The 17,035-nt window shown below is 35.0% G+C and overlaps 1 protein-coding gene across 10 annotated transcripts in view; it reads right to left on the bottom strand.

Annotated features, from left to right (window-relative positions):
- The window catches only part of LOC136029188 (spectrin beta chain-like), a 134,010-nt gene that overhangs the window by 61,079 nt on the left and 55,896 nt on the right, over nucleotides 1-17,035 (bottom strand). For all 10 annotated transcript variants that reach the window (XM_065707321.1, XM_065707317.1, XM_065707314.1 and 7 more), the window contains exons 9-16: nucleotides 16,091-16,238; nucleotides 14,907-15,151; nucleotides 11,058-11,270; nucleotides 9,110-9,277; nucleotides 7,662-7,832; nucleotides 5,298-5,469; nucleotides 2,155-2,342; nucleotides 1,124-1,357 (exon numbers count right to left, since the gene is read on the bottom strand). In XM_065707321.1, coding sequence (XP_065563393.1) covers nucleotides 1,124-1,357; nucleotides 2,155-2,342; nucleotides 5,298-5,469; nucleotides 7,662-7,832; nucleotides 9,110-9,277; nucleotides 11,058-11,270; nucleotides 14,907-15,151; nucleotides 16,091-16,238 — 1,539 coding nt within the window. The remainder of the gene's footprint in view (nucleotides 1-1,123; nucleotides 1,358-2,154; nucleotides 2,343-5,297; nucleotides 5,470-7,661; nucleotides 7,833-9,109; nucleotides 9,278-11,057; nucleotides 11,271-14,906; nucleotides 15,152-16,090; nucleotides 16,239-17,035) is intronic.

The following is a 17,035-nucleotide window of genomic DNA, read 5'->3' as shown; positions in this document are numbered from 1 at the left end:
ATTTATTCGATTTATGTCATCAAAATAAGAAAAAAGGGTATTAAATTTTCACTTCGTATAAAAACTTTCTTTTAAGAATTTTCATCCTTTGATGTTCTCATCAACTTTAGTCTGCAGGCAGACTAGTGACAGATATATACCGCAAGATTGAGCTAGCAAGTGCATTCCTGTCTATACCAATAATTATTTCAAAAATTATAATTATACATCTCTATAATAATACACCTCTATAAATACATTTAAAAAGGCATTTAACCGTGAAGTGTACTCCTTGAGCTTGTATAATTAGAAAGTTACATTTAACACAGGCTCGGTAAGTACAGTAAGGTGTAGCAAATAACTGATTAAGGCTTTTTAAAGGTGTTTAGCGCGCCAAAACTCAATGAGATTAACGTAATCCAAAGAATTAGCCATTATTTGATGCTCAATTTTTCATTAAGTCGCTATTTTAATTAACAGTGCTTTAGAACACATTAAACACTTAAAATTTAAGTTCAAAGAACACGAGTAAATGCTGTGTCCCAAGTATATTTTAACATCCAGACAGGATCTCTAGCCCATATATGGCAAACCGGGGCGAGCCACAGTATCATTATACACTATACCGATGGACAGGCGCAAAGCCAGGAGGAGGCCTTTACCCCTCCCCGACACCCTATTTTTGTAGATTTTCGGGAATCTTTTTAATCGAAGTATCCAAAATCCGCTTTTGTAATATTTCTAAATTTGTACCATTTTATCATTTCCATTCAAAGGTCACTTCTAAAAAGCGCTACTTTCACTTCCTTGGCATTTCGTATAGAAAAATAATACAGTGACTTATTCCAGCTTAAACCATTATAGAATGCTATTCTGTTGTCCCTAATGAGGGTAACTGACGTACAGTAAAGCTATATCGATTTCTGTTAAGCTACATTAACACAGATACTGTATCTGCTAGACTGTACAGATATTCATAGATAACTTACCTAGACGCTTTCAGCCAACTTTTACCCAATTAATCCATTATTATCGTTGGTAAAAGATACCATTTGAAGAAATTCAAAATAGGTATAAAAAAAAGAAAGTGAAACATGTAGAAAGTCTATATAAAACAAGCCACATTTCAAAATCATTTACTCACCGCAGTAAGGCGTTCACCGTATTCCATCATTCTAGCATAGTCATCAACATAGTTGTCGATTTCATCCCGTATGGTCGCATGTTGACTAAGGAGCTTTTCGGCGTCGGCTAACGATGCTGGCGTATCTTCACTAGCGACATCTGTCATCGTCTTTGTCAGCCAATTCTGGAAATGATCCAAATCTCGAAGGAAACGATGAAGGTCTCCAGCTTCTTCCAGTTTCGAGTCTCGATCCTAAAGAAACAACATATATGACAGTAAAAATTACAGATTTATACGGAAGAAATAAAGACTTGAGTTATTCCTGACCAACAAAGACAAAACTTGTCAGAGGAAAACAATGTGAGATTTAAACTAGAAGGGTAAAAGATAACTGTTAGTTATGCTTTTAGATTCCCCTTGTTAGAGAAAGCGCCTCTCTCTCCATTTCTCCTTCTCATCCAGTCACTCTTACTTATAGACACTCTTCTCCATATTTTTCCAGCAGTTTGGCTTTGTCGTGACAAGGGAAATGATCAGAATTAGACTCAAAGCCTTATCTCTGATTCAGTGTTGTAAAATTACAAGACCGAAACGGACTAAATCATGGCAAAAGAGCAAAGGTATCAACGATACTTCAAAAGGTTCTGGGACGACAAAAATTGAGAATTCACCTTCAGTCTTTTCTCTTCTTCTGAATTGGAAGTTTTTTTAAGAACAGGTAGATTTACGACAGCGAAAAAACAAGAGGAAGGTTCATTATCTAAGTGAACCCTTTCTGTAATTAAAAAGCTATGAGCTCCCAAAGTTTGTTCCAAACTAAAGTAAAAAACTTTTATAGCAACAACCTTGTAATTTCTTAAAACTTATGAATAAAATGAGGTTCAACTTTAATCCTTCTCAGGGGGCCATTTGTATTAATAACTAATGCATAGGAATCTGATTCGATATCTTGTAAAAAAAAAAAAAAAAAAAAAATAGTTTCCTCAACAGGCATACCCTCTAACTATTACTTTAGCGTCTATTAAAAATCACCCAAAAATATTACGTACCTTAAGCATTTGAGTAAGATCATCCCAGACGACTTGGAGAGAATTAATCCGCTCTCGTATCATGGCAGCTTCTTCTGGATGTTCGCCTTCTACCTTTTCTGCCTCTTTTTCCATTGAATCAAGTTTTGCTTGAATAGCTGCCAAATCTCTTTCCATGCCAACCAAGCGACGTTGTAAGGTCATAATGCCTACAAGAAATGACAAATCATAATTACGTACATGGACGGTATTTGGAACATACCGTTGATTTTGAATTAAAATCGAATAGTTGAGGGCATCAAGCCATGGTTAATTGTAGAAAAGGGCAAGACAGATAGTCTGACTGAGTGAAAGGCAAATCTGGCATTAACCTCCCTATTAGAACTGAATAAAAATGATGTTAGTTCATTTGTTAATAGATAAGTCTATTTATTATCCGTCCATGCGTCATTCCTACGGCACAAGAACTAAGGTAGATAGTCATAATTAATTTGTGCACTTTAAGCAGGACTGCCACCCATGGCACTGGCATACGCTCTAATAGATGGTTCGTTCTTTTGGGCGCTCTTTGATACTTCGTGCTTTTTGTGTGTGTTAGTTTTGGTGATTGTCAATAATGGGAATTTGCTCGTAAAATTGGTATTATACCAATTTTTTACTTCCATTAGTCACAGGTATCCCATTTACCTATCCAAACAAAGAATTGATGTATCATTTTATCTGAATAAGTCAAATTTGTTGGTCGTCCCTATTTATTTCGTCTCAGATTTTCATCTTATTGTATACAGGCGGGCATATGAAATTAGGGTCTGATTCTTCGATCTTTGCAAAACTTTAGTTCCCAATGTAGAAGGGCAAGAGAAAAATAATGCAATAGTAAGTAAAATGAAAAAACTCATAGTTCAGTTCTTACCCCCCCCCCCCCCCCCAAAAAAAAAAAAATTAAAAAATATAATACAAAATAATTACAAAGATATAATACAAGATGGACTAGTAGTACTACTCAGGGGGTTTGCTATTAAGAATTTAACTAAAAATAAACATCGATAAAGCGTATTACGAATTTAGCATTATTTTAGCGCTATGTGAACAGGCAAAAAAGAAGGACCAAAAAGATTTATATGGGGCAAAAAAATAAAAAGACGAAGTGACTTGAAATTCTCACAAAAAGAAATTTAACAGCTTAGAAGAAAAGACACAGTACGTCTTAGTTCAGACATAGCGTTATCAAATCACATATAACCATCAAGTCACATAAGACCATCAAAGTTTGTTACAATATGACTGGCAGAGCCGCTTTTTTTCAATTTCATCCTAGAACAATGTTTCTGGTGAAGAAACAAAACGGTATATCCGGTTTCAAACACATGTCGGGAAGAATTACCTTTTGAGCAAAAATTTGAAAAATTGTAGGAAGAGTTAGCATTATTTCCGTCTAAAAAATTACTTGAAAGTGACTTATTCAATATCAAATTGACTGTTGTGACTTGTCCAGTTTCGAAAGTGACTTTGAATCACAACCATTCCAAAATAGATTCGGCTTGGTGTTCATGGTATAAAAGGGACTATCACTGAACAAATGGATTTGCTCTGAAATTTATACACAAACTTAATAATAGCTCAGGATCGCTATAGGAAGATGTAATTACTTTTACACAATTCAACTGACAAATCTACTTCACTTTTATTGCGTTGCGAGAGCAACACTTTGGTTTTGTCGTGTTTTTTTTTTTTTTTTTTTTTTTGTTCCTAGCACCCCGATTTCAGCTTATTGCTAGAAAGTGGTAAGGGCCTAACCTCTGCGGTTTTTACGGAAAGTGTGGACCTTCTACATTTTGGAAAGCTTCGTAGAACTCTTGCCTGGGGAGAAAAAGGATGGTTTTTGCTTGTCCTTGAGCCAGAGCCTATAGTGTGTGAAGTGAAGAGGAGTTGTATAGCCTATGTCAGAGAGGACTATCTGAAGTTATGCAGCCAAGCTTTCGTTTCATCAAACCATGTTTCTGCTTTCGAGTGGAAAGCTCCGTTCTAGCAGGCAAGCAGGCAGGCACCAGTTTCAAAATGAAGATGGACTAAAATCTATAAGTTTTAAATATATGCGACAGTTACCCTGCTCCACAGCCAATATATCTTCTTTGAGTGATAAATAGAAAAACTTAGAGAAGCAAAAAAGCGGCATTTTCCCACGGGTCCGAAAGTGCTGCCGTGATTTCGACTGAGTTTATCATTCAGTTTTTCGCACTTGGGATTGCGGTAGAGAAATGGTATCAGATGTGCCTCTTAAACTTTAAAAGTTCTCTCATTGCTAAAGAAATTAGAGTTTATCCTTTGCTCCTTTCTAAGTGATGATGTTAGAAAGTTGGCCTACGGCAAAAAAGTCAACTTTTGAACTAAGACAGATAGATTTTTTTTTTCGACGGCAGTCGATAGCTTTTGATGAGCTGATTAAAGTATATGTCATCCATTTTTTTGTACAAAAATTCCTTCATGAGATATACCAGTTTGAAAGTTTAAAGGGGTTGACAACTTCAGTAGTAAGGTACACACTGAAACCAAAAATAGGCCGATACCAATTGTGAGACATATAGGGGAGTTGTAAGCAACAGTCGGCTGTTAGCTCATAATCATCCTCGGCAATGAGGGGTTCGCAACTCTTACTAGTTGGTGTACCTATTTTTTGTTTCCGTTGTATTTGATGGTAAGACCAATTTGGTTCCAGTGGTAAGACATGTAGGGGACTTGTAAGTAATAATCGGCTGTAAGGCTACAATCATCTTTAGCAATGAGGAGTTTCCAACTTTTGCGAGTTGGTGTACCTAGTATGTATTTTAGCATCCTTACAGATTAACAACTTCAGCGTTTAGTCGCAGCGAGGAAACAAAACCAAAGTGTCGCTCTCGCAACACTTTACTCGGCGAAGCCGAGCAAAGGTTGCCGCAACACCTCACGTTGCCCATGCAACGTAGATCTAATTTTCAGTTAAGATCATAAATTTACGACAGGTTAAGTTCAGTTAGGTCCTTGCTAAACACACTTCATTAAATGGAAGGACTAGATTACACTTTTACTATCAGTTGACATCATAATTACAAGATAGGTTAAACTTGGTTATAAATCGAAGGATTACAGTTAAATGGAAAATTTTTTGGAAAATGATTATTATTTACCAGTAAGGTCCATTTCAAGCGCATCAGTTTCTTCAAGAATACGCTTCTTGTCTTCAATCCAAGATATTGTTTCACGACATTCGATATGAAATGTTTGCAGTCCGTGTGCGGATTCAAGTTCATCTCGTTTACCGTCAGCTTGGGCGCGCAAATCAGCCCATTTTTGGTTCAACTGCAAGAAAGGAAACAATAAAGAGTCAATCACAGCATCCAACAGAAAAGAGAACTCATATATATATATAACAACTCATGCAAGCTTTCCTGGCAAACATTTATATAGTGCGTTCTCGAAAACAGTGTGATTGGTTCTCAAAAATGGTGTGATGCGTTCACGAAAGTGGTTTCATAGAAACTTCAATATCTCACCAGTATGTACAGTAGAATGTATAAAAAAAAAAGTATTTTCTCAAAGTGTTATGCTGCCTGGGTACTTTCGATTCCTTTGATCTATAACAGAAAAATTAAAGTTTTAAAAACTCCTTGTTGAGGGGAGAATTTGCTTTCAGAATTTTTAATTCGTTTTTCGTTTTTCTAGGTCTTTCTAAATAGAAAACTCCTTTTTTTCAATGACCCAAAATCTGTACATTTTATGAGTTTATCTTTGAGCAATTGGAACCATTAATTTACAAGCAACAGTTGAAAGAAATTTGGTTCCCCACGAACAGGGTCTGAAAAGGCCAGGCACTTCTTTGTTTTTAAAGCTGGGTCAAACAAGGACCTCAAAAATGGCCCAAATTACTTTTTTTTCGATTGGCTCGAAACTTTTAATAATCATTGCCTTGGTAAATAGGGCCAAATATTTTGTTGTGACAGAAACTGTAAAAAGTAAACTTGGGGCAGGATCCCTCTAAACCAGATCCAAAAGGGCTCAGAAACCTTTTTTCTCTTGATTGGCTAAAAAATATATACCCAGGTCCTTGGGTCTAGAGCAGAATACATAACAAATAAGAGAAAAAAATATTGGTTCCCTGAAGAAGGGCCGAAAAGCTTTTTCTCCAAACGACTTGAAACTTACACCCATAAGGTCCTTGACCAAAGGAAGCCTCCTCAAAACTAAATCTCAAGAAAGAGCCAAGTATTTTCCATTGTTTTTGTCTTAGGAAATAACATATTTCTGTTCAGAGGATGAAGGGTGTTAGGGGGCCGAAAATTGTCCGAAAACCTTGTTGACCCAAATCAGTTTGAAACTTAAGGACTTAAATGAAAGTTACAATAGTCTCTATTGTTACAAAAATTACCACAAGTTCCGGTTGTGGTAATTTGAATTTAAAAATGATGCAAGGCAGAACTTGTAAGTTTTATTTAGGCATTAATTTTCAATTCGCCTGTACATAATACGATCAAAAAGAAAGTCACAAATGTAATCGGACATTTATATTGTATACCCACATTCTAAACAAATGTAAGATACATCATTTTATTTCCTACAATGTTGATTGCGACCATGATCTTTTGTTGTTGCTGTTGATGTCTTGACAAATAAAACCCCATTGTTTAAAATACATGGAAGCAAATTCTTAATGGTTGTATATTTTAGCATTTGTTCGATTTAAGATTGATTTTTTCATTCATCTGCCACCCCTATGTTGGATGAGAAAATTCATTATAATTTATGTCTGTTTTGGATTTAATAATTCAATCATAATAGTATGGGTTCACCTAAGGTTTGAATTACAGAATGACTTTCTTTCCACTTGTGTTAGGTATTGATATGGCTATTTACTTTTCTTTGAACAAGTACTTTTATTGAAAATGTTTTACAAGTGAAAAGATAAAAACCTATTTAAATCTAACAAAAACCAAAAAAGTAAAACCTATAAGGGTTGGGGACCATAGCCGTAAACAATATCTTTGTTTGGGTGAGAGGGAAGTACAAAAAACGAGGGGGGAGGGTACAAAAAAATGAGTGATTATCAAGGCGTCTTTGTGTATAAATGTGTTTGTATGTATTCTTATTACTTTTGTGAGTCGGGCAAACATTTCGGGGGCTGGGGTTCAAACCAATTACCCTCCCTCCTCCCCTGGAAACGATCATTTGAGGACCATTGTTATCATCTGAATAAATAATAAACACAAGGATGATTTTAGAAGTGGAACAACCAGAAAAAAAACTAAAGTACGGTTTTAGGAGAACAATCCATTTTTTGTCTAATCGCCCTCTGTTTTCTTACTTACTTTTTTTTAAATTACCATGGTCGACCATTACCATGATCAACCTTTTCTTAGAAATCCTTGGAGGTTAAAAGATCCGTACTTTTCCGCAATTTCTAGAAGTTTTCTCTATAATTGAAACACATATAAAAAGTTTTCTTTTTCCATGCTCCCGAAAACTAAAGTCATATACGGAGAAAAATCCATATTTACTTGATTTTGCCTAGCAACAATTTCATCTGCATTTGGATGTTCTACATGGAGCAGTTGACGAGCCAATTGATTAACAACAGCAACTCGGGAAGCATTTGAATTCATTTCATGATCAAAACCTTCATAACGATGACGCAGGATTTCCACGTCCTCAATGTCTTTGGCCGGGACCTGACAAACAAACAAATCGATAAGAGTTCATTACAATTATTCTAAACATAAAACAATTATATAAAGAGTACAACTACAATATAAAATCTAATTAAAATTACTATGATTATATTTGTATTACATTATATTTACATTGTAATATATAATTACATATTACTATATAATCGTATTATTATAATTATAAAAGAATAAGCTAATGGTTCAAATGTATAAGGACAAGATTTAAATAGTGCAAGGCTCAAATTTAATATGAGACACATATTTAAAATGCTTCGTCAGAAACTGAACTTGACGTCTTTCAATTTTCGAGCTTCTTCTTTTTCGCTCTTTTTGCACAGATCTGTAAAGTTTAGGACTTGTTTTACTACTTATAAAGTTTCATTTCGATGACGCCAAATTGATCAGCTCGCATTGATTGAATTTAATGAAATGGAAAATTGGAAGAATTAACTTGTAAACTGTTTATATCAAAGCGCTTGTTTAATACTTTACACGTCAGCAAGAAATTCTCAAAAATCAAAACTTACTGTGGGAATAAAAAACATTCATTTTAGAATAAGAAGGAAAAAACCTTGAATAGAAAATAATTTCTTATTAGTCGATTTGAAAAACAAACGATATTTCGTTTTGTCAATTGATCCTTTTCTATAATTCAATTTTTCAATATTGTAAAGAGAATTGGTATGTAAACAAGTATTACTACCATTTTGTAGATTAATTTCTTTAGTTTTACCAAAATAAAATTTATTCATCATGAATATGTTTCAATAAATTCAACAACTTTTCATGCTTTAAACAAAGTCTGGAGAAACATCTAACTGAGTTACAAAAGGACCTTTCAAGCTACGTGATTTGAACCGACTTCACCCATGACTGACAAGATGTCAATTACAAGGTATATATAAAAACTGACAAGGTGTACTGACAAGGTGTCAATCAACCATGGTTAACAGGTTGTTAGAGACTCTTTGGTGGATCTTAGAATTCCTTTTTTTTTCAATTAAATTTGTTTATCTTTCTATTCGTATTACATTGCATATAATTAAACTATATATTCTTTTATGTGTAATAGATTGTGATTTATCAGATACACATCGAATTAAAACATTTATTGCACACTAGCAGCTATAGTGTGACAATCGTTGACACATTCAGCAATTTTGGTCAAACTTTTCCAGAGATTATATTAGATCATTTAAAGAACATATTGGTTTGAAGAAGCATTTGAAGAAGATAAAAAAAATACTAGAAAATTAAGAGAAAATGGATTTGTTTACCATTGTATAAAGCATTCTCTCTTTTTCTCCGATCCATTGTTCAACGCCGTCAGCTTCAGACAAGAGTTTATATAAGGAAAGAGCATCCAACAATCTTTGTTTGCGAAGTTTGGAAAGTTCAAGCAGCTCTTTGTAGCGACGGTCAATACCATCGAGTCTGCACAGCACCTGCAAATACAAAAATCCTAACTTAGACAAATTTACTTAAAAGACATTGAAAAGAGTAACTAGAGAAAGGAGGTATGCAGAACTCGTTTTTTTTTTTGTACAGTGACTATGCAACACCAATAAAAATAAATCAATTGTCTAATCCTAAAACAATGTATCTGGTCTTTTTTACAGGGGAGCCTTGGCAATTTTGCGTGAAGGCCAGAATTACCATGCTTAGACAAAAGTGTAAAGGACATGCACTTCGTGAAGACTTTTTCACGTTGATTTTGGTACAGCTATTTGTTTTGAAAAATTGACTACATTCTCCAGAGAATAGACTTTGCCTGTATATACACTGTTTCTATAATGTGTTTTAAAAGTTTCGTGCGTATACACTGTTTTAGACCATAAGAAGTATTATAGAAAAGTTCAACCACCCCATCTTATTCAGATACTAGTTATATTCAAAAGATCAATAGACTGGGAATCAACCACTTTAACAAGGTTTGAACTCAAGTCACACTCAGGCATTTTTAGACAAAAATGCGTTAAAAAACTGTATCAAACGTAAACACTAATGATGTTGACTGCATAGCTAATAAATGTGGTGAAAAAAAAAATGTTCGTGATTGGTCCTTGAAATACGTTGTTTTGGTGCTTTTAGTTGGCGTTTTTTGAATTGCATTCCCAATAAACGCAACCAAAGGAGATGCAGCAACTTCATTTACACAGATCAATTCAGCGGGTAAAGTTACGTAAGAAGCCACTCTTAACTCAAAATCAAGAATATACAATGTTTTGGGATTGGACAGGCGGAAAAGCCCGTATTATTTGATATTGAATGCTGGTTAATAACGACAAAAGCAGTTATAATATAGAAAATAAAAGAAATCAATTAACGAATGAACGAAAATATCGATTGAGAGGCATAAAGCTATCATGGAAAATTCGGAATGACGGAAATGTTGTTACGTTAAGGACGAGGTTCAGACATGTATATCTGTTTAGTTTGTGTTGCAGTTATATATATACAACACAAACTATAATAAAGAGAAAAAATTAAATAGCATCCCCAAATGAGAAAAATTAAACTTCCAGAATCAAATTCACGCAACAAAACTGCCAGAAGTCACTCTTTTGGGTGTTCTATATAGTATGTGAATATTACCAGTTCAATTGAATAAATATACGTATTTTCTCTCGCATTCAGCCCACACAGACAGCACTTGCTTCACTCGAGCTGGTTGTATTATTATATTCCCTAACTAAAATACATGGAAACAGCTTAAATCCATAATATGTGAAAATATTTATACAAGGTTATTCTCTTCATAACTTTCCATTTTCATTTTATTAAAAAAAAAAATTTACATATAAAAAATTTCATTTTAATGGTTCAAGAATTTTTTTGCAAAAAAAGATTCAATTCTTTAGTTTGAATGGTAGAGCTTCACTGGTTCTTTGCCTTTATAATGATAACGATAAAACCGTTTGATATTTCATTGTAACTTACTTTATATAAAACTAAATTACAATTTATAACTGTTTGATATAAATTAATTATTCTTTATATACTTAAAAGATTTTAAAGGAATATGCAAGGAAGAGAAGCTCACTTACAATTCAAGCGGACTGATTTTAGATCGAAGGTCTATTGGACTCTCCTTGAAGGGAAATTGGATTTTCACCTAGCCAGTTAAGGGTAAATTTATAGAACAAAACCATATAAATAAAAAATAATGTGGTGCTCCGTTAGCTTTTTCAGTAAGAAAAGAAGAAAAAGATAAAATAGACATACTTCTGGTGATTCTCTATCTTTTTCTCCAAGACCAGAGGCTTGCTGCGAAAGGGCTTCGATAGTCGATGCGTAACTCTTAAGCTCTTCGCTCACATCTTTGTGCTTTTTGAGGAGACTTTGAACATTAGCCTCATCACGTCCGACATCTTCACTTGATACAAGACGCAAAGAATCCAGCATCCAGGCATCTACCTCGTCGCAGTCGCAGAAGAACTAAATATTAACAATGAATTGGTCAAAAGTTGCTTGACGAAATGATACATGTGGCATAGGCTGTTACACATTTAAGAAAGAAAGCAGCTTCGAACCTTAATTTGTCTTGTGTTGACGAAAATGAATAGAAGAGGACATTTCTAGACAAAGCACTGTCGATCCAAAATACCCACAGGCATCTTCCAAATCACTTAATTTAGCTAGCCGTGAAATACAGACGCCAAATTCACCAGAATAGGTAAAATTAACGACACATTAAAATTAACATAAATAGCTACCCTTTTATCTTCTTCTTGGTCCAAAATACAACTCAAAAACCTTATATTATGGCACGCCAAATATCGCAACTTTATGCAGCCACCTTTCGCCCTTTCTTTATCAAGATATCCCTTAAAGCTACACCACCATCTACTGAGCATAGCAGCACAATTTTGTATAAAAACAACTTTAAGCTTTTCCCAGCGATCACCGAACATCGTTTGTTGAAGAGGAATACTCGAGTTCTGTACCTAAATACAAACTGCACAGACATTCATCTCTCCCTTGTGCTTTATTATATTGCATTCAAACCAGCTAGTATGTAACAAAAGACAATAAACTTGCCAACATATATTCTTTTCAACTACAAAAAGGTAATGAGCCGGATATGGGTTAATTGCATAGTTTATATACTAAAACCTGACAAATTATTTACAATTCCTCATATTTTACTTTTTGAATTTATTTTCTTCAGATTTTGCTCTAATGAAGTTTTACGATAGAAACTTGCAGAAAAAGCGTAAACAAATCAAAGTTTTAGAAATGTACTATAAAACATGCATCTTTTAAATGCCTGATTAGATGAACTAATGTTTATAAAATTTACGTAAAAGTTTACACACAAAGTAAAAGCAAAAAAAAAATTAGTAAAGAGGAAAAATTTCGAATTTTAGCAAGCGCGAATTATTGTTTATTTTCCTTCAACGCTTGTGGCTCTCGTTTAGCATTGGTCCTTGTTTATTTCCTTCAGCGTTCATTTGTCTTGTTTATCCTAATCTCAAAGAAAGGATTCGAAGTGCCTAATAGCTTTCACTTACTTTGATTTGATTTGTTAAACCATATTTAATTCAATTCATTTGAACATTGTCCATCGTCACCGCCTACCATAAGACATTAATGTCTAGTGATGACGTCATCACTGACCCCACTGTTTAGAGATATAACGGAAGAAAGATTTGGTCCGTTAGGTCATGTTTAACGGATTAAAGATGATGCAGTGTCGATGAAGCCGATAAAGACGACCTCGAATGAGATGGGGGTGGGGAGGGGTATTAAAACAGAAATTTAAAGGAAGCAGGAACTACCTGGAATGGAGTAGAGTGTGATGTACTGATCAAAGTGGGGTAGAGGAGGAGCATGCGCAGGTATTTTAGCCTCAGGTAGCTTGATGCTGTGACGAATTTGAAAGTAGCAGCAATAGTATTTAATCAGTCTAACATTAAATATACCATAAAATGGTATACAATTATGAAAAACCGCAAAAAAACATCTAAGTAAATTTAAACAAAAGCGGATCTAAAAATTTTAAGTAAATCTATTTGAACGTAAAAGCGGAGAAAAAACACCCTACTGTATAAACATGGTGTTTCATCATTACTACCTTCAAAATCGGCTCATTGTCAAACTTTCTATCAAACTATATTCCTCCTCATTTATCATACCGGCAAAGCTCCCCCCCCCCCCTCACTCCACATGCTAAAGAGTATCAATCCTTGTTTCCAAGGAAAGCATTTAGACAAAGAAAGGACACTTTGCATAGACCTCAATTTCCTGAAAAAGGGAGCCAGCGCTAGGAAGCACTTTCTAGAAAGGAAAGTGACGATAAAATCTTTCTTAGCACACGATACCTTCTCACGCTCGATCTGATAAAAAGAAAACAATCAAAAGGAAGAGAAAAAGGTGTTGTCTCTTCTCACGACATAATAATGAAGAGGTAAATTACGGTAAATTAAATAGAATTGAACTAAATGAAGCAACATTGTCATATTGTATAAGCTTTCAATTCAAAAATTAATTCGACACCATATATATATTTTGTCATCTCCAAATGAGTTTTTCGTAAAATATTTAATTAGCTTAGCGTCTAGCGCATATTCAATCAACGCAGTAGAGTCATATTCAACTCAGTAGAGTTAATTTTAGTAAAAAAGAATGCGTCTCCCTTATATTTTTCCGTCTTTCGGAAACTTCGTATAGAATAGATGGTCGTAGAAACTTGAGATAGGTTCATTTGAACGCAAGTTGAGAGTTTTAGCTCTTTATTTAAAAGTTGAATGTGATCAGAGAGCAACCAGCCAACTCTCCTGCCTTTTCCTGCCCCAAGAACCCAAGTAACGCTCAATAGGAGTAGGTTAAAATTTTGAGAGCCAGTTCAATCTGGATAATCAAAAAGTCCAAAACTATGCCTCTAGGGAATTACTCACAGGGCAAAGATCCCAAATTATCAACAGTCCATTCCTCACATACGTATTTTCAGACTTAACGCAGTAGCGTTGACTTAGTAATGAGCGACATGTCTTTCGTAGTAGTTCTTTCCTGCCAGTTCATACCATTGGAAATTCATAGTTTTAGCTCCCTTTTAAGAGCAAAAAATGATCGGGGAGCAAGGTAAATATCCCTTGTATCGGATATTTTTGCCACCAGAGACCCTAATGGCAACAAGTAAAAATTAAAGAAAAAACTCACTTAGAATGATCTAGAGGCCCCAAAATATGCCTCCAGAGGGGGAAAGGGGAATGACCCACGCAAGCTCAGCCCAAGGGTCCCAAATAATGCCACTTCCTCATTCTTCATACATAAATATCAGAAGAACAAAGGCATGTTGCACCTTGTTGAAACCAGAATCATCTATGTGATTTAAATATGTAAGATTGGGACTACTAATCCTGCCCCCCATCTCACCTCCCCCTCAATTTCCCAATTTTAAGAGGAAAGGCAGGCAAGGCACGCCTTGTTTTAACCAATCATACAAGAATTTTTAAACTCAGTGCAAACGTCTAAGCTGTCGATTAACTTGGTATGAAACAATCCAAGACCAAGCTGTGGTTTTTTATTGAGGAGAAAGTTAAAGACGGGAGGGGCAGCAAGGTCGGATGATGGAAGGGCTCCTCGCCCACTTTTTGCTCCAAAATTACAGATTGAGAATATTTGCATTATTCTACTTCTGATTTCATGAGCTCTTCAATATTATTTATCTGCAATAAAAACTTACTCAATTACTAAAAAAATTATCTAATTTATATAGCAACGGAGAGAAGTATCAAGTTTATGAAGTAAATATGATGTCAATTCTTTGCCTCAATCATAAATTTGAAAAATTGAACAACAAACTCACAATTAGAATGGTTTGTGAGAGTAGCATTTTTGGACTCGTGAGAAAGTGCTCCTTTTATGAATATCTAAATTTTTCTAATTAGCCTTCAAGGAAGATATTATGGTGATGTGATCAAAGAACCATCGCACATCTTAAGTCCTTAGATTTTGATCTACATCCAAATAAAAATAGTAAAAAAACTGTAGATAAAAAATAAACATCTGAAACTAGCCAACAATTCCATAATTACTTATATTCATTTGTCAACAAAATCCATAACTTACCTGGTGAAGATCAACAGCTTCTGTAAGCCTTTTCTTCCTAAGGTTTGCCATTTCCCAAAGGTGGTTCCACATATCAGCAATTTCATCAATTCTTTCCCGGATCTTATCGGATCCAAAATGACTTTCGTTGACAAGATCTTCACCAGCTTGTATAACGAGTTGTAGTTGAGGCTCGTGACTTTGAATATCCTCCTCAAGGGCACGATGTTTGGATAGTAGAAGGTGGATCGTCGTAAGGTCATGACCTGAAATTTATTTAATATGCTATTATTACTTGCACTCAAATTCTGATGTCTAAATTTTAATCCAGAAGGGTGTGGGGGGTAGGTAGACTAAGGAAGAGCTCATTCAAGAGCCAAAACATACATGTTTGTTAGTGGTTTGCCTCAGTCGCAAATTTGAAAAATAAAGTACAGACTTAACCAACTCACAAACGAAATAGTTTGTAAGAGCAGATGAGATAGCGCTCCTTGTATGGATCAATAAATCACCCTAAATGGCAGACTCAACCAAACTCACAAACAGAATATTTTGTAAGAGGAGATAACAACACTTTCAGCCTCATGAGAAAGTGCTCCTTTTATGGATCTGTAAATTACCCTAAATGGCGATGAGATCAGGAAATAGTTGTACATCTCAAGAACTTTAAATTAGTCTAACTTGGTCTAAATTTTAGTCTAACTTCAACTCGAATTGGTGCCTGCTTGCTTACCTTACTTCTCAACTCGAAAGCGAAAATTGGATGGACTCATATTCTGATATCTAGATTTTAAATCAGGGAGACGGGGGATAAACTATGGAGGAGCTCATACAGGAGACAAAACATACACATTTGATAGTATTTTACCTCAGTCGCAAAACTCGTTCAATACACGTCAGTTTGGGAGGGGCAAGGCCGTATCCAGGGGGAGCGGGTTAGGGGGTGTGACCCCCCCCCCCCCGAAGTGTTTGTCTGACTCGTAAAAACGTAACAAACATTGAATATAAACCAATTTTTGAAGTGTGTTTTAAAGTGTTTTTTAGTCCCCTCTCTCTCCGAAAAAAATCATCGATGCGTCCCTGGGGACGGGGGAGTTTTCTAGCCATCCATTTTATTCAAAAAAGGAGTAAATACTTAATGATAGCCAACAATCCGTGTCGGTTAGCAGGAAAGAACTGTAACCCTAAAATAAAAATTTATTTACCAATATCTTCAGTAGACAGAATTTGTTCTTTTTCTCTGATCCAATTTTCTTCGTCTGCCATATCCCAATAAAATTGCCAAAGCTTCCTGCTTTCTTCCAAACGGACGCGTCTCTCAACAGCCAATTTGACAAGTTCACCGTAAGCATCCTACAATAGTCATTATTCTTAAAAGAAAAGGCAAAAATCACAACTTTTCTCAATCCAGAATATAAATAGTAAATATATACCAAATTATTGTCCTGCCAATAAAACGGATGATACAAATTATATGAAAGGACTAATCAATTGAAGGGGTACAAGTTATATGTCTTGCAAACTGAAAGGCTTATAATAATGAATTGCATGTATCTAAACTTCCCTACTATTATACAGGAACCACGGAGCAACTTTTAAGGACCGTTGTGACCTTTCTGTTCAGAGTCAAACTTATGGGCAAGGTATAACACAGGTATGTTACGGTATACTACATTTTTATGTAGCATAAAAGGAATATAATGTCAGATATCAGAAAATCTCCCAGAACCACCACTGCTCCTAACCCAATTGCTTTCCAATATATCAAAGGTCTAGATCTGTAATTTTACCCTTAAATAGTTTTGGAGCATCATCTCAAATCAAAGTATATAGACATATTAGATCTTTTAAATACTTAATTATCCTGAACTGCAGCAAACTCGCTTTTTAGGGTAGCCTAAAATATGGGGGAAGGGGGAAGATCCCCTGATTCAGTCACCAATACCAGCTTATAGTTCAATAGTCCGAATAACCTACCAAAATTTTCTTAAGCTAACGTATGTCTACTTCGTGAATACTGGACTAAATTTATTATAATCATTTTTTATTAAAGAAAAAATTCTATGAAAATTCTATGAGCACGAAGACTAACAATCTCAATCATCCATAAGTTCGTCTCACCCGCTCCTATGAGCTGACTGATTTACATA

This window comes from Artemia franciscana, chromosome 7 (genome assembly GCF_032884065.1).
Source record: "Artemia franciscana chromosome 7, ASM3288406v1, whole genome shotgun sequence".
NCBI lineage: Eukaryota > Metazoa > Arthropoda > Branchiopoda > Anostraca > Artemiidae > Artemia > Artemia franciscana.
Note: the sequence above shows the minus strand (reverse complement) of the source record. Positions and strands in the feature narration are given on the sequence as shown.